General features: G+C 37.2%; 1 protein-coding gene across 1 annotated transcript; it reads left to right on the forward strand.

Annotated features, from left to right (window-relative positions):
* Nucleotides 1–822: 822 nt before the first annotated feature.
* LOC142030413 (disintegrin and metalloproteinase domain-containing protein 9-like) lies at nt 823–20,268 on the forward strand. The gene is made up of 22 exons (XM_075026559.1): nt 823–974; nt 3,705–3,802; nt 4,581–4,657; nt 5,280–5,358; nt 6,348–6,424; nt 8,011–8,230; nt 8,745–8,810; nt 8,892–8,963; nt 9,656–9,828; nt 10,323–10,407; nt 11,548–11,669; nt 12,549–12,720; nt 13,668–13,757; nt 14,290–14,485; nt 14,611–14,716; nt 14,914–15,088; nt 15,507–15,587; nt 16,146–16,251; nt 17,093–17,225; nt 18,533–18,596; nt 19,225–19,277; nt 19,635–20,268. Exons 1-22 carry the CDS (start codon nt 905–907, stop codon nt 19,711–19,713), a joined length of 2,394 nt encoding a protein of 797 aa, XP_074882660.1. The 5' UTR covers nt 823–904; the 3' UTR covers nt 19,714–20,268.
* The last annotated feature ends 264 nt before the right edge of the window (nt 20,269–20,532 follow it).

Below are 20,532 nucleotides of genomic sequence, written 5' to 3' on the forward strand. Positions count from 1 at the left end.
TATTACAAATGCGGTCGGCATCCCTGCTTTTTGCCACTTGAGCCATTGTTTTATGTGATTTACTAGCAACGGAAAAATGGATTTGCTCTGTTTTAATTAATGAATTAATTAAAATTAATTAATGTAAATGTTCTAGCATGACAACCGTCGTCTCCGTCTCCTTTTTGAGTTTCTAAATGTGCTTGATACTTCTGAAATGCATTGCTAATTCATCCAGCTTTAGAAGCGTTTATTTTCTGCTTTTGGTGACAATATGATTGCATGATGCCTCAGGAGGTTGCTCGGATGCTGGAAGAACAATGAGCTGCACAAAATTGCAGACTTTTGGTGAGGATAATTAATATAGAATGGATGGGGTAAAATCCCTGTTTTGGGGATTTCCATGTGTTCGTGGGGCTTCCATGTGTTTGTATGCATTGTATTTTTTATATTTTTAAAGATGAAAAAAATGGAAAACAACAAGCTGAAATTTCAAAGAGTAGATTGTTTTATACTAGAGTTTTTTACTGAGCTGACGATAGCCAGTATAAACATCCTAAACATTGTATCCACTGGTAGCAATATTTTATGTTTCTAATCTCTTATGATCTCACCATGGTATCAAAATCCTTTAAAATAAACCAGTTTGATCCTGGCATGGGTTGGTGCTCTTTCTCCAATCAGCACTTAAGAATGTGCTGCTTTTTATTTGCGTTAAGCTGTCTAACCAGTTTTTTTGCAAGCCTAATGGATTAAATTTTACTTCCCGTTTCCTTAGCACAGATGTAGTATTGGAGTGCTTTTTCTGTTGTTTACCTTCAGAGCAGACGGTTCTCGTTCTTCTAGTTCGCCTGTGTAGAGCAGCTAAGAGCCAGGTACAGGTGTCTGCTCGGATACTGTAGTAGTTTCTCCAGGAAATCTAGTCATGTTAAAACACAGCCTATTTTTGTTCACTTTTGGACTAACTTTAACTGGAAAACCCTCTTGGATAAAAGGTAAGCTTTCAGTTTTTGTTATGTATTGAGAAAATTTCTCCAAGTCTTCTTGTACTCTCTGGTCCTGATTGTAATGATGCACTCCTTTCAAATCGAGTCACTGGTCTCCCCAGGTATTAGGCTTTAGCTGACCTGCCAATTGACAAAATCTTGTTCAACAAAAAGGTGTCCGGAAAAGATTACAGATTGAAGCTTTTTATAGCTGAGCTATTTGTGGTTGGTTTTTTTTTTTCTCCAGGATGTAGTAGGTATGTAAATACATCATCTTTACCGGACACTGGTTGTGACAACTGCAGTTACTGTCACTCTCATCGACAGTAAAGACTGGAGAAAAAGATTTTGATCTTTGGTAATGTGAAGGAAATTCCTACAGTTTTGTTTTAGTTCTTCATTAGCTCATTTCCATTTATGATTTGGCTTCAGATTTTAAGTTTAGATTTAACACCTGAAATATTTCTTAGAAAGTGATATTTTTATGACTTGCATTAAAGATGGTTTCCTGCTTTCAGGTGTCAAAATTTAAATTGTTAGAACTGCATTTCCACTGTTAGTTCAACATACACTTAACTCATGAAACAGAATGGATTTTGTAATTTAGATAATAAAATTACTGAAGATTAAGAGCAAAGTCAGAAGTAAATATTGAGTGCTGGTATTTTTTTGCAAACCTGTTTGCTAATAGCAACTCCTACATTTTGATTGCAGTGGCAGTCTTTAATGGTAAACATATGCTACCTGCAACTAGCTTTTAAAAATCCTGATGTTATCTAACAGGTAGAGATCGTCATTACACTGAAGAATCCTCCTCCTTGCTTTGGATGGGTGATTCTGTGTCTTCTTTGCAATTATGAAGTCCTTTCACAGACACGTGGGAGGCTGAGGGTGACCTTGTGCTACTATAAATGAGAAGAAATCTCTTTGTTTCTTTATGAAAGAACAATTTAAGAAGGAAGAAACCACTTTCATTGTTAAAACCCGTGTTATTGTTGATTCTGTAACCTGTTTAAAAGCAATGGTTGAGTCTCTGTTGATCAGAGTCAACACTCAAACCAGACTGAGGAGCAGACAAGAAAGAGGAAGATGAATTCAAGTTCACACAATTTTTTAAAAAGTCACTGGTGGTTGTTTTTGTCCTTACAAAACTGCTTACTTGAAACCAGATACTCAGCAGACTTCTTATCTTTAGCTTCCTGCATTAGCATGATGTTCTGGAGATGGTTCTGATATAATGTAAAAGGCTACAGACCTTTTGCAAAGGTTTACCTGTTGCTGGAATGAACAAAATGCAGCGTTAGGCAATGGCAGGAGGCAAGCCTGGTGAGCCAAGATTATACACGCAGCAGGTGGCAGAATTATATCCAGAGGACAACTGTAAGTAATCCTCATTCAGGGCAATGGAGAAAGGAATATGAGTAAAGGGATTTAAATGGAAGGAGAGGGCTAAAGGGGGAGTTAATTTAATCAAGGAAAGGACAGGAGGAAGTAGAGACACAAGCAAAAGGGAGAAGATGAGCAAGTGCAGGACCTAACAGTAGCTAGAAGGCGAGCCCACAGCAAATGGCTCTGTAACAGTAAAAACATTCCCCACAGTATTTAAGGACTGAATTTATTCTTCTGGAGATACAATATTCTCCAATTCTCTGCCTAGCAAAGTTCTGAAACATCCTGGCAAAGTTGGATCCACCATTCAAAATAACTGTACTATAGGTCCATCAGTCACTCCTAGAGACCCTTGCTGTAGATTTACAGATCAGCACAGTCTTCCTGGCACCAATGAGGTGATTTCACAAAGCTTGAAGGACCTTAATTCCGTTTGAGATGTTACCATCTCTTGCACAGTTGATTTTAACTGGCCAGCTACTTCAAAAATTACTGTGAGGGGACAGGTGGGTGGGCAGAGAAGGTAGCTGCGTAAATTTTCTGTGGTACATCAGGTTAAAAGAAGAAAAACTGTTTCAAAAATTATCGACAAAGTTACAAAGTTAATAATCCAGAATATGTGAGAATTAAGATTGTGTTTAAATCATTTGATAGTTTTTCTTTGTGTGCTCCAGAAAACCCCAGCTTTAATCTGAAGTTACTTTTTTAAAACCAGTTTGACCATTCCTAAACTATTTCTTCATCACTATCAAAGTACGCACTGAATACAGGAAAGGATTCTTAAAAAAAATTTTTCTTGTTCTTGGGATTCTCTATTATGTTGCTGTCATATTGGTTGAGGGATTTTTTTTTCAAACAATAATTAATTTGGTTTGATATTGCCTAATGAAGGAATGAGAAAAATTTGAGCTATTATCCCAGTTTATAATGTAAGTAACTAAGACCGAGAGTTAAAGCCAAGATTGCCAGTCAGTTTTGGATACCCCTTTTGCTCGAATTTGCAGTTTGTAGTATGTTACATCAGTTGTGTTTGGGGTGATGTAGTCATTAACCTTGAGTACAGTCAAAACAGCATTTCTGCAGAGAATGAGGCCACGTATATTTGGTTTAAACACTCAGAAATGCAGAGTAACTTAGCCATGAATGAAAATGTTGATTTCTGCAATTTTCCCAGCATAATCCAAGAGCTCTAGCAGAGACAGAATAGACCAAACTGAGCATGGGCAATCAGGTCTTTCTCCATTTATGGACAGATCAGAATGGTCTTTCGGCAATCACCACTGTGCAGATGCCAACATAATGTCTTACTTATCCTTTCTGATTCTTTAGAAATTTCAAACTTTTTTTTAGGTGTATCTTCTGAACAGACATCCAGACTTTCTACATTAGAAATAATTATTCCTCAAACTCTGATGGGCAGAGAGAAACATCACCCATTTTTTCATGAGGTTTGTTATTCTATCTGTTTTTTTCTTCTGATGTTGCTGTTTTTTACAATACTGTCCTATATTATACACACATAAATGCACAGAGTCTATGGTATATATATAGATTATTTTTGTGAAGAATTGCACCCCACACTATCTCTTCAGATTCTTAGTGTTTTCAACTAGCTTTGAGTAAATTTGTTCCCGCAAAGGTCTGTGATTGCACTCTAAGTTAGCACCTTTCAAACTTCCAGTCCTGTTAACAGCCTTGTAAGACAGAAGTGAAAAGTAACATGAAGAATATTTCCATTTCCTCTGAGTCAGATTAGATGCTGAACTCAAACTTGAACTAACATCCATGCTCTATATGTTCTTTTGCTCGTTGTACCTGGTCTTTGGATAACCAGAGGATTTAAACCACGTAGCACCTAAAGAGCTGATGCTCACTTTGTAGAAATCGTCCCACAGAGTCGTCATTCGTCCGGTTGCCAATGATTTACATAAGGAGTGTCACCAAACATGATGTAGTGGTTGGGCAGAGTGCATACAGGGGCTGTGCTCTTCTGTCTTCTACATGAAAATTTATAGATTAATAGCATTTAAACTTTCCATAGGAAAGAATGTAGAGCATGCTGCTGAGACTTGGAAATCTAGAAGGCATGAGGGTTAGGAATCTGTGTTTTGGTAGATACTCAAAACATACATAGTAGTTGGACCTCTCTTCTCAAACAAAACATGGAACTGACACAACCAAGTAGAAAATCACCTAATTAAGTAACATCTTTTGTTCTGTTTTCAGGAGCATTCAGATGACAATCTTTCTTACTCAGTTAAAACCAGAAATGGAACATATCTCCTAAAACTGAAGAAAAATAAGTATGTGCTAGAGTGTTCTAAGGAATCATACCATCTTGGGAGTTAGTTGCATATAGACAAGTATTTATATGCTGAAAAAATTCAGAAGAAACCACTTACATGGCAGATAGTAGTAATTACAAAATGACTGTTAAATAGCATCTCTGTTATGGTACTAGCTTGCAAATAGAAGGGAATAATATTTTTTCTAGTTGTGAAGCAATTTATTTTGATTAGTTTTTTTATTAGCAGCACAAGACTTTTCAGAAAATCCTTACAAAAAATTAGAATTCAGTTCAGCATTAGCTTTTTATTAGCAGGGGGAGGGTTGTTAGCCATGTTCTATTAGAAGAAATTTGTCTGTTACTGTTGTTCCTCATTCCTGAGCCTGTAATAGTCTAGGCCCCGATGCAACATAGTCTGCTCAGATCCTACTCTATGGAAATTTTAGTTAAAATATTTCAAAATAACTTATTTTCCAAATAATACAGCTAATTCTAAGGTATTTTGTTCCGTGTCCACGGATTTTAATAGTAATTTAGCATGAGTGTGCTGCTAACAGAATGTAGAACTTACTAGGATTCTTGACTTATTTCTTGCTTTCTAGACTGTTAAAAGAGCAGTAGTTTATTTTTGTTTCCAGAAAGCTTGTTAGCGAAGACTTTATGCTATATACATATGGGAAAAATGGGGAACTGGAGGCAACACAATCAAAAAACAAGGTATCGTATATAATAAAATTACCCTTTTGTGTCAGAGTTTCCTCAAACCATGGAAGCCAAGCTTTATGGATTGAAGGCCATATTAAGAATTTGATAGAACTAAGGATGATAACAGGGGTGTGTATGCATCTAAATGTATTTTCAAAGCAAAAGCGAATGCACAACCATTAATTCTGGGTGTTTTCGTATGTCTATAATAGGACAGTGAAAATTGGTTACATTTTTGGCAATGGAAGGGAAAATGCAAGTGATGCACATAAAGTATCTACAGAAGAAAAATATATTTGCTGGGAAAGAGGCTTTTGTGAGTTTTCACAATTGTAGCATTTCTGTTTAACAGTTACCACTGATACAAAACATAAGGTCCTATGTCTTTTGAGGGAGTGGGCTGTTTACAGTGATACAGCGTCACTGTTTTCCAAGGTGTGAAAGGAGATGCCAGGAGATTATGCCAAGACTGAATTTGAGCTACCTGATTAGGTCACCTTTGCATAGTATGCAATTAAAGGTACAATTGCAGCATCAAAGCTCTATAGTTTTTAGGTCCTGTATCAAAAAAGCCTTACAAATACTTTTGAATTTAATTTCAACTTTAAACTGCATGTAAGCTCAGTGAGACTTAATTGGGAGCAATTAAGTCTTATGGGAAACTGCATGGGAGATCTTCTCAGATCAGCCTTTGAGAGAAGTCTTTTTAAGAACAGGATGAGCAATATAGATGAAAAGATTTTTTTAAAGGATGGTGATGGGTTAAACTAAAAAGCTGGTTGTTTCCTAGAACCAAGGGACCAAATGCTATTGTAGGTACTCATGTCAAGTAATATTTTACTCCAAGAAGGCTGGGATTACTTTTAGAATAGGGAACTCTGTAAATTTGTAACAGCCAGCCTTAAAGTCATGCAAATAAAAAGGCTGGTTAGAAAGTAAGTTTGCATTTGAAGGCAACAACCTTATTTTGTCATTAATTATGTGGTTTTGTTGCATTTCAGACACACTGTTATTATCATGGCAGTATTGAAGGGATTGCTGACTCGATGCTTGCTCTTAGCACATGCGATGGCCTTAGGTATTACCTCTTGCTTTTTACTTCACGGTAATTCATTGTGCAGTACAAAAAAAGCAGTTGCTATTCAACATACACCTGGAGAGAAAACACCATCCTATCTTGCAAATTTTTTTTATATTTCGCCTATTGATGAAGCTGAAACTCTTTAGAGGTTTTATATCTTCCCTCAACTACCACTTTTTTCCCCTTTGCCAAAATTCCTTCACAGAAAAAGATAACATGAGAGAGAGCATAATCCAAATATAGGCAGAACACAGGCATGAACTGAGGCCTCTATTACTTGATGTGAATCTTTTGACCAGCGGTACCTCTCTAGAAGAAATGCTGATGAAGCTTTTGCTAAACTTAACACACTCCTGCAAACAATTCTGTCTTATGAATGGGCAGGTTTCAAAAGAAAAACTGTTTCTGTGGAAAAAAGTTTTGACCAAATTTGAAACAATTTTTTGTGTTTCAAATACAAGAAAATTACATTTATTTGAGAAACATAAATGGGCCAGATTAATGCGTAAAAGATGGGGGTTTCTCCCTGTGGAATCAGTCCATGTGAGTTGGCAAAATGAGATGCTATGCACAACAAATTGTGCAGATATTCAGAATGTGCTTAGAGTGTACCCATGCTTCCCTGTGTTCACTGAGCTTGGCTCTTTAGCTGGACTTTGGATACACTTGTTGGTTGTAGTAGCGTTGTTCAGTTTGATGTTTTTTTGACGAGCATAAAGAGGCAAATAGGATAAAGTTCACCCAGATATCTTTCATGTATAGCATCACAGTGAGATGCCACTCACAACAAATAATGACATTTCCTGGCATTCCTTTAAATGAAGAATAAAATCATCAACATACTGGTATTTCAGGTAATGCTGGATCTCCCTAAGCAGAACAGATATTTCATTTTGGCTGTCTGCAAACTTATGCAGACTCAAATCCTTTGGTTACCTTTTACTCACATTTTTGAGGATCTTCTTTCACAAGGTATTAACTAGAGACTTCCTGTTCTAAATATAGTTTTGAGATTCTGGAGAACAAGATAATAGCTTCTGAAAGATTCTGGTACAGCAAATGGGCATGTGGTAGGTGTTTCTGAGCCATGGACAAATGCAAAACCTTTCTACTTAGCTGTACTCAGCAGTGCAATACTGCTGTTGCCCTCATAAACACCCTGGTGATTGCTTTTAACTTCTCTTTCTGTCTTAGTAGGTATCTTTTGCTAAAATGCTAGATTACTTTAGCTGCATGGGGCTAGGAGTGAGAGTAGAGATAAGGACTAAGAGAGACCCTTTGCATCAGCTCTGTACCCACTATCCAGACTCATTTAGTAACAGTTTGGCTTTCCTGCTAACTGATTCAAGGAGCCCACACTTGTGTACGATCAAGTACTTCAAGTAAGTTCTGTTTTGTCTTTTGAGATCCTGTTAGGTATTTGAACTTACCCCCTACATTAAGATAGTTTAACATAATAATTTATTTCAACATAATGGTATGAACAGTTCTAGTTTTTAAGTATCCAGCTGTCATTCACTCACTTAGTCATAACCATGAGGGGAAAATTGTGGAATAATTTTTCATTCTTTTATGATTATTAGAGGAATTCTCTACATTGGTGGCAAATGGTATGGAATAGAGCCGCTCAACACATCCAGCACATCTGAACACGTGTTTTACCCGTTAGAAGATATGCAGGATATCCCCTTCCGATGTGGTGTGCTGAATGGCAGCCTTCATCACGAGAAGATGTTTGTGAAGCAGTTGGTGAAATACCCATTTTTAGCAAACCATACCTCTAGCAGGGAAAAGCTTTTGAGGGTAAATACCTTTCTGTTTCTCTCTTGAGTCCAAGCCTTCTCCTCAGCCTGTTCCAGCAGCCAAGGGTCTCCAGAGCTCTTGCTTTGGCATGGTGTCATTCCAGGTGGGTTTGGCCTGGCAGACCACTTCTGTATTGCCTTTGTTTTCATGGACCCCAAACTGGTGGCAGTACTGCTAAGGAAATCCTGAAACAGAAGAACAGCACAATGGAAATTTAACATAGCTTGAAGCAATCCTTTAGCAGAAGAGCAGAGTACTGCCCAAGACAGTCATGGGTATGACATGAAAGGCACAAAGCTGCCTTTCAGCTCATGCATCCCAGTGTCTGACCAGATGTGAATTACTGACATACAGATATTTTTTTGGAAATCTAAGACAAATTGACTTTTGAGACCACGTTAAAAAATGCATCATTGCTTTATAAACACAAGAAATGAAAAACATGAGAAAGATAAGTAAAAAACCTTGCAGTCATTAATTATTATGTTAACTTAATGTGCTTTCTAATTTGCAGAAGCGGCGAGCTGTCCTGCCACAGAAAAGCTATGTGGAATTATTTATGGTTGTGGATAACAACAGGGTAATGATACCATCCAATGCTAAATACATTTTATTACTTCATTGAATTTTTTCTCTGACATTTTCATATGGTATTTTACAGTTTTTGCTGAAGAAATCTGATCCTGCTGCAGTGCAAAAGGAAACAGTTGAGCTGATTAATTATGTTGATGGGGTAGGTCTGATAAGTTGCCTAGGTTCAGTAGTTTCTACTTTATCATAGTTTTCAAAAGAATGGCTAATGCAGTTCTGAAACTGTATTTGGAAGTTATACAAAAATTTGTAACACATTTAAGGCACAGCATGAACCTATGCACAAGTCTTTCATTGGTGCAAGCAGGGTGGGAAATGCAAGATTTTTTTAAACCATTTCTGTGTGCTCCCAGACTTTGAGTGCTCCAGGAACATGAGGTCTCCAGTACGTTTTACATTTCTAGGAAGAGTATTTCACATGTTTGTGGTTTTTTATTAAGCGAACTGTCAGCGCTCTGAACAATTCCATAAGCTCTCTGATCATCTGTTCCCATTTTCTCCTCAAGACAATTAGCTAAGGAAATGAATGAACATGGTCTTTCCAACTTCTCCAACTGAAAGATGTGTTTAGGTGCCTTCGGGAAATAGATTGTCTTCATTCATATATTCTTTCCTTATTTAGTTTTATATTATAAATATATTTATTTAGTTTATAATTTATAAATATTTTATATTTTAGTTTATAAAGACAAATATTTTATATTTAGTTTCAAAGCAACTAAAGTTATGTCTCAGTATGTTCAGCTTATTGTTTACTCAGTACTAGTGATGTAATCTTTTATAATTCAGTTGAAACAGACTGATGGACAGTAATTATCAATATGTTTTTTTCAGATGTATAGGGCATTAAACATCCAGATTGTTTTGGTTGGATTAGAGATCTGGACAGACACAAACCACATATCTGTAATGGATGGTTCAGCTGGAGATGTACTGAGTAGATTTGTTTCTTGGAGACAGAAAGATCTTCTTAAACGATCACGAAATGATGTTAGCCATCTCATAATGTAAGTTTTCATTCAGTGGAAAAACTAGCCATGCTGCCAGTGTTGTTAATGTATATGATTTGGGGTTTGTCTATGAATGAAAATATAACTGGAGTAAAATTCACTCAACTTCCAAACTGTTTTAACCTGACAAAATGACAAACTACAATGAATTCTTTATAGTTAATCAACTCTAGGTGGCTCTGCTTGAGCAGAGGGGTTGGACCAGATGACCTCCAGAGGTCACTTCCAATCTCAACCATTCTGTGATTCTGTGAACTCAGAGGCACTGACACAGCAAACTTAGGTGATTGACCATTATTTTCAAGCTCTGTTATTCAGATATTCATTATTAATTACAGTGAAACCCTGATATGGTAATAAATTTCTTATTGACTTCAAGAAGACCAAATTTTGTCTTGCAATATTTGTTTCAAACTCATCAGTGTCTTTTAGTAGAAATCGTGAACTTTCAGCCCCTCTTTCAACAACACCTTCAAACTGCTTTGTTGCAGAGGGAGAGGCTCTTATGATGGATCCATTGGAATGGCTTTTGTAGGTACTGTCTGCTCACAAGTCCAGGGAGGGTCAATCAGCACTGTAAGTACATAATGTTGTGGTTAATGGAAGAAATTTGCACAGGAGCTGCTAAACTATCATAGATACGCTGCTAGTGGGACAAAGAGGTACCTGAACAATTGAAGGCTTTCCCCTGTGCATTTACAAAATCCAGAGTTGTAGATACTCCTATTGTTAGACATTGCTTCCCCAGAGATACCTTTGGAAAATCCTAATAAATAATGTGCACTCTGCTGACCTATTTGGTCAAGTCACCCTGGTCTTGGAGACTAGGCTTGGAGATGTATGGTTTCTTTCATGGGATTTCTTATGTGAAGACTTGTGCATATTTTATACTTTTTTTTTTTTTAAGTATTTCCAAATTTCTCTAATTTCTCTCTTCTCTTTTCATCACATTCCAGTCCACTTGGCTGATTTAGTCCTGAAATATTTTTTTATCACCTTCTCTAATTCATCTAACTCAAGGTTGCATAAGAAAAGTGCACCCTTATACCATTAAAGTTCATAACCACAGTGTTTTGAAGATGGGAATACAGCTACAAAATAATGTGTATTTTTTTACTTTTTACATGGATAGAAAGTGAACATAAAGCACTATATTCTCCAGTGTCTGGAATTCCCCACAATAAGGCTGTAAACAGGCAAAAAAATTAAATATGGCAAAATTAGTAAGAAACTATTTTCTTCTCCTTCACCCCTGGGGAAGAACCTGTATGTCCAGAGGTTCCTGTCCTTACTATATGGATGCCACAACATTGTGGGCAATCTCAAAAGCAGAGTCTGTTCTTTAATAGTACATTTGTCATTGAAGACTCCATTGAAATCAGTGTCATGACTGATAAACTGTGTTAGAATAGAGCAGAATAGAATAGAATAATTCCAGTTGGAAGGGACCTACAATGATCATCTAGTCCAACTGCCAACTGTCATTATTCAGAATATGATCTTAATGGAAGGAATAGAAAGAGTAGCAGAATCTGGCCCTACCTGAAAATAAACAGTGACAAACTGTCTGTTCTTGCTGCTTTTGCTTTGCAATACAGCTTAGTATTCTGTCTTCATAGCCTCTGAGAGCTCTGCGGCTTGAATAAATTAGTAGGTAGAAACACAATATTTTCTTTAGTTTCACAATTTTTATTTAACACTGATTCTCTCTATTAGTTGAATCATAACAATGTGTTACGTCATGCTACAGTAGTTGCACATGAATTGGGGCATAATCTCGGAATGAAACATGATGATAAAAGATGTCCTGCATCCTATATTATGCACAGCACAGATAAGTAAGATTTCCAGTTATTTTATTTTAATAATTGTTATCTATCTGCAGTAACTATGCCTTATAACCTGTGAAACTCCCATGAATCTTGGAACGGGGAGTTGTTTGAAAATTTTAATCATAGAGGTGAATTCACTGACTTAGGACTTGACATAATTTTAATTTATTTGAAAAGTTATCTGTTTTCCAATCGAGTCATTCTTTATTTGTAGCATTCCTAAAAATTTATTTGGATTTTCTGAATTTATTTTTTTTTTAATGATAGTGTGTTGCTGGTTTTTTTACCCTGCTGAGAATGCTTTACATATATTCACTGGGTTTGTGCAAACATGCATCCTTTGCACAAATTCTCTTAACAGTTAATTTAAACAAAATCTCTCAGCTTATGTTTCTTTCAGTTCATTTGTTCTTTGGCTTCCCCTTAGGAGAAAAAGATCATATTATTTTATCTATCCACATTTGTATTAATAAATCAGGGCAATTGAACACTGGACAAAACTACTACAAGCAGCTGCATTCCTGAGTTCTTAGGGACTCCAAGTTAAGGTGATTGTCTTTTCCAGAAAGTATTTTTTAATCAAGCATTTTTAGACTCAGGACAGACAAGGAATTTCTAAGGCCTGTTTTACATAGGACAACAGAATGGATAATCTGATTGTCTCTTTGGCTTCTGAAAGTACTTGCATTTATGTTATACATAGTATTTTTAACTTCTAGTACTGTACTCTAATGCAAAATAAAGTATAAATGAAGTATCTCATGATCTCCTAGCATTATGAAACACAATATTTGTTATAGATTGACAATATTTTAAGGGCTTGAGTTGTTTTTTTTTCCTGTAAGCAAAATATTTATAATGAAAAAATAATATTATGTTTTCCAGTGGTTCCAGGAATTTCAGCACCTGCAGTGCTGATGATTTTGAGAACCTTATTCTAAATGGAGGAGGAAACTGCCTTAGAAATCCACCCAAAACAAGTAATATTTACAAAGAACCTGTGTGTGGTAATAACGTGGTCGATAACAATGAAGAATGTGACTGTGGCAAACCACAGGTAATGAATGAAATTCAACTGGATACTTGTATATATTATATTATATTATATTATATTATATTATATTTGTTGTATAACACTGGCCTTTTGGCATACCTGATTTGCATTAATAGCTGAGGAGTCTTCCTTTTAAATTTACATTTTTGCAAACAATATGAGGATAAATTTTAGAAAAAGCCCAAAATCATACTTTGATTTTGACATGAACTCAGTTAAGGGCTACTGGATTTCACAGAACTTTGAGCCTATGCCTAAGAAGGAAGAGCATTTCAGTGCAGAGTATGTAGAAACACCACTGTTTTTTTGTACTGGTTTTAGCAACATGGGTATTTCTGTTACAGAAAAGAGACTACCCCTCTATAGAGCACTTACAGGTTTCTTAATTGTAACCCTTAAACTTCTCCTGTGGGAGAAATTACTTTTGTTAGCCATATTTGCATTGCCAAAATGTCCTTCAAATAATGGGATATATTGACTCATTCTTTAGAAAATAAAGATGTCTCAAAAAAGACACCAATAAATTAAAAGGCTGCCAGCAAACTCAGGTTCCATCGTATAGGCCTTCTTCTAAGTCATGAAAAGATACCAACATTTCTCTACATCAAACTGCTAGTGTAGTGGAAAAATAAGATGAGGGGTGATAAGAAGTGTTATTTAAAAACCAAAGTGTTCTGCTTCTCTTAGTGTCCATTTAAAGTGTAAACCTATCCTATACCCCTGTGCCACAACACATCAAAACAGGTATCTTTCTGATGACTTCTGGTAAAAAAATACAGCAAAACTATGTGCTGGTCTCTGTTAGAGCAGATGGCTGTCACCCTCAGGACATGCAAGAGAGACGGTGTATTTAAAGTTTGGTTCGTCCCTGCACTTGGTTTGATGATGTACTTCCCAGCTATATAGCGAGGTAAAAACATTTTGTCCCCTTGTCCATGGTTGTTCTTCAGGAATGTACTAACCCTTGCTGTGATGCTGCAACCTGCAAACTCACACCTGGATCACAATGTGCTCAAGGACTGTGCTGCAAAAATTGCAAGGTAGGCTATGTTTTACTAAGCTAAATTGATACTATTTACGAGTAATTTTTAATGTTTGAAAAGAACTATCATAGTCCTCTTGACATATTTTCACATTATCAAACTACATTCACCAGTAGAGACAGTAAGCAGAGAATTTGTGTCTAACAACTCTTGGCCAGTAGCTTAGAAATGGAATGTCATCTCTGTGTCATACCTTGTAGGAGGCATGAGCAATCAGGGGACTCAGTAGTAGTGATCTCCATTATGCAACACCAAGCTTCACCAAAGTCTATGATAGTTGGCTGCTTTTTAATTTGTACTTGTGTGTGCATTTGCACGATCTACCCAAGTCCTCTGCAGGCTCAGCTCATAAACTTTATAGCAACACCCTTATGAAACTGAGGGAAGTTTTGGATATTCGTTAGATACTGATCTGAAAAACTATTTTGTCTTCCTTAAAATCACAGAAGGTTCCCAGTTGTCATTGTTTCATGTTAGAACTTCTGCTGTTGCAAAATAAAAGTAGGGTGGCATTCCTCTTTGGTTCTAGTTTAAAGTGGCAGGAGCAGAGTGCAGACCAAAAATGGATTTCTGTGATCTACCTGAATACTGCAATGGAAGCAATGCCTACTGTCCAGACGACTTTTATATCATGAATGGTTATCCATGCGACAACATGAAGGCATATTGCTACTATGGAGTATGCCAGAGTTTTGACTCACAATGTGAATCTATATATGGAAAAGGTATGTTTATAATTTAATGTAAAAAGACTTGTAGTCTCCTAATAGACATTGCTGATTTTTCTTTTTCTTTCTCCTATTTTTAAGACAGTGTAGTGGCTTACTAAGATTCACTATTTTTTGTACAGGGGCACGAAAAGCACCTGATGTATGCTTTGAAAAAGCAAATATTAAAGGAGATAGGTTTGGAAACTGTGGAATGAGAGGTGGAGTGTACAAGAAATGTCCCGTTCAGTAAGTCAACAGCAAATAAAACTAATCCTAAAATCTGCAATGTAAAAACTATATTCTGTTACAAACTCTTACAGCATGAGATTTAAAAGAATATTTCCCTGAAATGCAAGCTAAAAAGTTTGACTGGATGGCATATTTGCACTGATACTGGTTTTTTTCTGTTCACCTTGTCTCTGGGTGTCATTCATTCAATACAGGCATAGTCTGTGTGGCAAGCTCCAGTGCACATCTGTTAGTCTTCAAAATCTTCCTGCTTGGAGTGTTGTCAATAACGCATCTGGTGTTTTATGCTGGTCTTCTGACTTTGACTTAGGATCAGATGTCCCTGATCCTGCTCAAGTTCATGATGGAACAGCCTGTGGAGAAAAGAAGGTAAGATGAATCACAGCAGCATTACAGAATATATTCCACAAATTAGAAAGTTTTTAACTTTCAAAAGCATTACATAGCTCTCTTATTTGTATGCTGTAATATAATAAAAAATATGCTTTTTGACATCTACATGTACAAACAATTAATTAGCTCTTCAAAAACTGGGATGCTACAAATCAGTTCTAACTACATTATCAGTTATTCAAATGACTCCATCAAAATGCATCCACAGACTTAAGAAAACCTGAGATAAATACAGCTATAAAATTGTGAAGTACTGAATATTCTATCATCCCTTTTTCTTAACATTTAAGTAAAAGCTGTTGCCTTGTAAACATATACATTTATATAGAATATTTATAAAAGGATGGTATTTTTTGAAGTTTTGTGTTTGAAAGACACTAATTACTTTTTCCAGGCCTGTGTAGATTTTCAATGTGTTGATGCAAGTCATTTGGGCTACAGCTGTGATGTAAAGCAGAAGTGTAATGATAATGGGGTGAGTAGATGGTGTTTTCATGCCCTGTTTCTAGAAGACAGGGATAGGTGCAAAATCACTGCATAAAAGCAATAACCATCCAGATGGCTTTGGTTTTTTCGGATCAGTATTAAAAGTTAAGTCTGCTTTTTTATCTGTAATTCATGTTGCCAGTATACTGTAAACCTCTTAGCACTAACATTGAAAAACATTTCTTCTGAATTTCCCTAGGAAATTTTCTAATATTACTGAGCTGTTGAATTGTAAAAGGAAAATATCCTTTGAGTCTAGTGATTCCTGATTTATATATGTCTCCATGAAAAATCAAAATGGAGTCCAAAGGTTGTAAAACTGAGAAGTTCTTTGTACTGTATTCTATTGCAGGCAAACAACAAAACAAAGGTTAACTTCTATAGAGGATGAACTTCTGGTATCAGTATCACTCAGTGTTTTGGGATGTTATGGAGGGGGAGAGCTTATTCCCAGTTAATACTTCATGTATTCTATGCAATACTATGCAAGTGGCCACTTCCAGAAAGGCGTTGTTCATTTGACTAATCCCTGTTGTACCTACTGTAGGTGTGCAACAACAATGGTAACTGCCACTGCAATTCTAGATGGGCACCTCCGTTCTGTGACCAGTCAGGCTACGGCGGCAGTGTTGACAGTGGTCCGGCTCACATAGGTAAGCTACTGAAACTGGCCTTCATTCTGCCCCCAGTGTCTGATAAAATAATCTACTAAAACCAGGGGGTTTTTCAGCCTCTTTTCAACTTTTTTTTTTCTACTGCATGGGACACTTAATCATGGACTGACTTGAAGAAGAAACAGAGATCAAGGAAGTTGGTCCAAGGGAGAAATTGACCTCTATTTTGTCCAAGAGAAAAAGCAATACATTAGTTGCTTAGAATTAATGTTACATTTTTTAAATAGTTAGATATTTAGATATTTACTTAGGTATTTAAAACAGAGTTCTGATAAAATGGATGTCATAGAGGAAGACTATAGCTTGAGAATGAAACCTGCAGCCTTTATGTAAGGGAAGGGTCTCACAGCAACAAGAGGGGTTAAGAAGGTGCATGCAGTTGGCTTGTGTAAGAGCCATGAAATTCTACAAAGGGAAAATGGAGTAGATTTTGCTGGCCTTCACACTGAGAGACCATGAAAATGTTTTGTATTTATTAATAGCTTAGGAAGACAAAGAAGATGTGCAGATCACTTGTAAGCAAATGAAAAATGAATATGTCTGCTTTAGAATTATTGAAAAAATATATGGAAAAGGAAAAAGTTTGTATATCATACAACATGGGGTGAGTAAGGCAGAAAGAACTTTTGATAACATAAGGCCAAATTGTACTTTTCTGATCATAGCATTTTACAAATTTCAGTAGAGTTACTAGTTTTAATCTATAATAATTTGAAGATTGTAGTTTTTACAACAGAAAGGTGTTTTTAGCAGAAAAAATGCTTTAATATGAGGTTAAGCAAGATTACTATCTTACATGATTTCAATTCTTTTTCTCTAGATACATCACTTCGGGATGGTCTGCTTATTTTTTTCCTCCTTGTGTTGCCACTAGTAATTGTTACTGTATTAGCAGTAATTAAGCGTGATGCAATAAGAAGAAAGTTTTGCAGGAAAAGTAGAAGACAACACAGGTATTGTACTTATTACAAATGCGTATTTCAACACTTGAGAGCATGCTCCAGATTTTTTTAGCAAGCCAGGTAGATTCTTTATCTATTCAAAGAACTCCATACCTCCTAAAATAAAAAGACTTCCCTGCTAATAGTACTAGTAGGTAGTTTAATAGCCAGTACCCTGCTATTAGGTAGTTTAATCCACATACTCCAGTTGTCAGTTCTCAAGCATTTTTTCCCAAAATACATCACACTTTCCTAATTGTTATTGATAACTGTATTGCATGGACACAGGGGCATAGCACATTGAAATTATTTGCCAAGGCCAGAAAGGAGCAGAGTCAGAAACAGAATCCAGATCTCTGAGCTGTAGCCTCTGTCACAGCCCGGGCTGGACAGACCAGGGAGTCCTGTTGAATTCATAATTCCCTCGGGCTAAATTAAGGTGAAACCACACCAAATGATCAGTTGAACATTTTATTCATGGCAGAAGCAGCCTGAACTTGGGACGTTTAACAGTAGGTGGTGGGGTCTCTCACAACAGGAACTGGCATGATATTACCTCAGTAAACCATGTAACCTGGGGTAACCATATACATCAATTCAGGGAATAAGAACCATCCTGTTGGGTCAGGAGATTCAGAGCAGACCCCCTTGCTTTCTAGACTACTTCTCAGAGAGGAGCCTGGGGGCAGCTGGATCCACTCCTAGTCCCAGACTTGGTCAACAGGTTTATATCTTAAAGGGATGACGTGTAGGGATTGTGGAAAAGGAAAGAGAGAATAAGACAGAGAGAGAAAAAGGGAAAGAGAAAGATTTCAATGGTCCTGGGTCCAGCATTGCTCCAGTTAGCTGAGGGGTCTAGTTCTGGTGGGCTTGCCCACCTGGTGCTTCAGTTCGTGCCCTTTTATCATCCTTGCCCCTCCTTCGGGTAGGCACTCGAACTCATTAGGCTGATTAGGTGTAACCTTCAGGAAATGGGTCAGTGGGCTTGGGGGTCGTTTGGTAAGTAACCTCCCCTTCCCTGCAGATGTGACCATTGTTTGATCTTTGTATCCGAACAGCTTATCAGAACAGGGAGCTGTACCCCCAGCACACCCTCCCGGCCTGTTGCTGATGTCTGTGCTGATGGGTGCTCAGCAGCTGCTTTTCACCTTGGTTTCTTGCTGCGCAGAGTTCATCTTTAAGCAGAACTTGCCCCACTACAATGTTTGAGACGTTAACTCTTTCAGTCTCTCACAGCCTCGTCCCTTGAAAAACACTGCATCCCTGAAGGTAGTTAAACCAAACAGGGATTTGCCTGATGGATGTGTTTTTTATTTCAGGGATAACAATGTGGAGCAACCAAAGCAAAACAACAGACCAAGTCATAACACAAGAAATAATCAGGTAAGATAGATGCATACTTGCATTATTTCACGTTGAGTAATCCAAATTATACAGTGCCTCTTCTCTAATATAGTTACTGATGACTTTGTAGCTTTTTGATATGTTAAAACTGTTTGAATTTCCAAGTATAAGTGTTCAAAGATTTAAGATAGGTGTTCAAAAGACATGTAGACGAGGCACTTCAGGACATGGTTTAGTGGGCATGGTGGTGTTGGGTTGACGCTTGGACTCAATGATCTTAAAGGTTTTTTCCAACCTAAACGTTTCTATGATTCTATGATAATTTATAATGTGTTAGATAGGATTTCTGTATGGGTAAGTATGAGCTTTATTGCCTGCCCTGTCAACACGGGCTGTACTACGGGATGGAACAGGCTGCTACTTAGCAGAACAGCCAAAGATTGAATTCTGTGGCCAAATACTAGAGAAGCTACTTAGCCAAGCTGTGGATCTGGTTCTGATAAAATAAAATAAAAATTATCAAAACAAAATGTTGCAAGAGAATACGAAGAATGTCACAGGAAATGAAAATGAGTTCTAAAATACCACTAGCTTAATACTGAATATTTAGCCATACTTTGAAATCTGCGAGTTTTGTCATCTCGATTTTCTGTAACATCTTTTCCAGCCTGCCACGTCAAGTCCTGATTTTTTTACCATATCGCATTTTCCTGGCCCGAGGTTTGTAGTATTTAAAACCTTCTTTTCTTCATGTTTGCTATGTTTCCATTGCTGCATCATTGTAAGCGAAGTTCCTAATGCCTCATGTCCTGCTTAGGAGGATTTTTCATGCAGCATCATATGAGATAATAGATTAAATGCTTGAAAGAGAAATGCTGTTTTACTGCTTGTATAGAAAACAGCATAACGGGACATGTAAATGCTACTAGGGAGAGGGAAAGGGAGAGGGAGGAGCAGAGAAAGTTATATGTATGTATAAATGCTAGCAACTGTTTAAAAATGGTAAAGAACCAGTTTAGAAATACCAGTTGTCTTAAGCCATGAAATGGTTCACAAACTGTGTTTTCCACACTTCAGGCAGCCAGTACAAACCCAGTTCCCTGCAGTTGCTTCAGGACCTCAAAGACCCGCAGTCCCACCAAGACCAGCCATCTGAAAAGTTTCTTGGGAACCCTCACCAATTCTGACAAGTAACTGCTCTGAAAAAAATTAAAGATTGCAATCCTCCAGTCCTCTCCTTGCACAGCCAAAACGCCTTCTGAAAGCATGTACCTCTGGAAAAGACTTGGTGCTAAGATGCACTGAACACAGATGTTATCCCATTATTTTGCTAATTGCTGCTGGCTGTATTTGTGCGTCTTCTACCTCACCTCTTGTTTTTTTTAAATCAGAAGCCTGAAGTTCAACTCTTGTTAGATTAAATTTGTAACAGCATCAGAGAACAGGACTCTTCTGAAGAACAGCCTTACTTGCAGGCCAAAGAGAAGCAAATTCAGTTATTTACAGACATAATTTATTCACCTCTAGTCATATGCAGCTGTGAAAATGAGAATATAGACTGACCTCTTGGGAAGTCTGCAGTCTGCCTACCTCCTGGACCGTCCCCTCAGCAGTGTGCCACCGGCTGAATGCGGCTCTACCCCGCATGCCAGGCTCACGGACAGTTCCTATGCATCGCTCTGAGCCTTGCCTTCAGTGCAACCCTATCAAAGCTGGGATCCAGATCCTGCCTCTCATTACCTACTAGCTGCGCGTTACTTTCCAGTTCAGGTAGTCTGGAAAAGTAACCACACGTAGGGATACTAGCAATGGAAAGAAACTCTGTAGATGATGTGTCTAAGAGAAATGAGCCATCTCTACTGTTATAGAAAATGTGGTGTATCAGGAAATACATTATACAACTTAACATTCTTTTAATGTTTACTGGTTATTACAGCTTGCGATTTTTGCTAGAAACTGATTCCACTACAAAAGC

This window comes from Buteo buteo, chromosome 4, assembly GCF_964188355.1.
Source record: "Buteo buteo chromosome 4, bButBut1.hap1.1, whole genome shotgun sequence".
Lineage (NCBI taxonomy): Eukaryota > Metazoa > Chordata > Aves > Accipitriformes > Accipitridae > Buteo > Buteo buteo.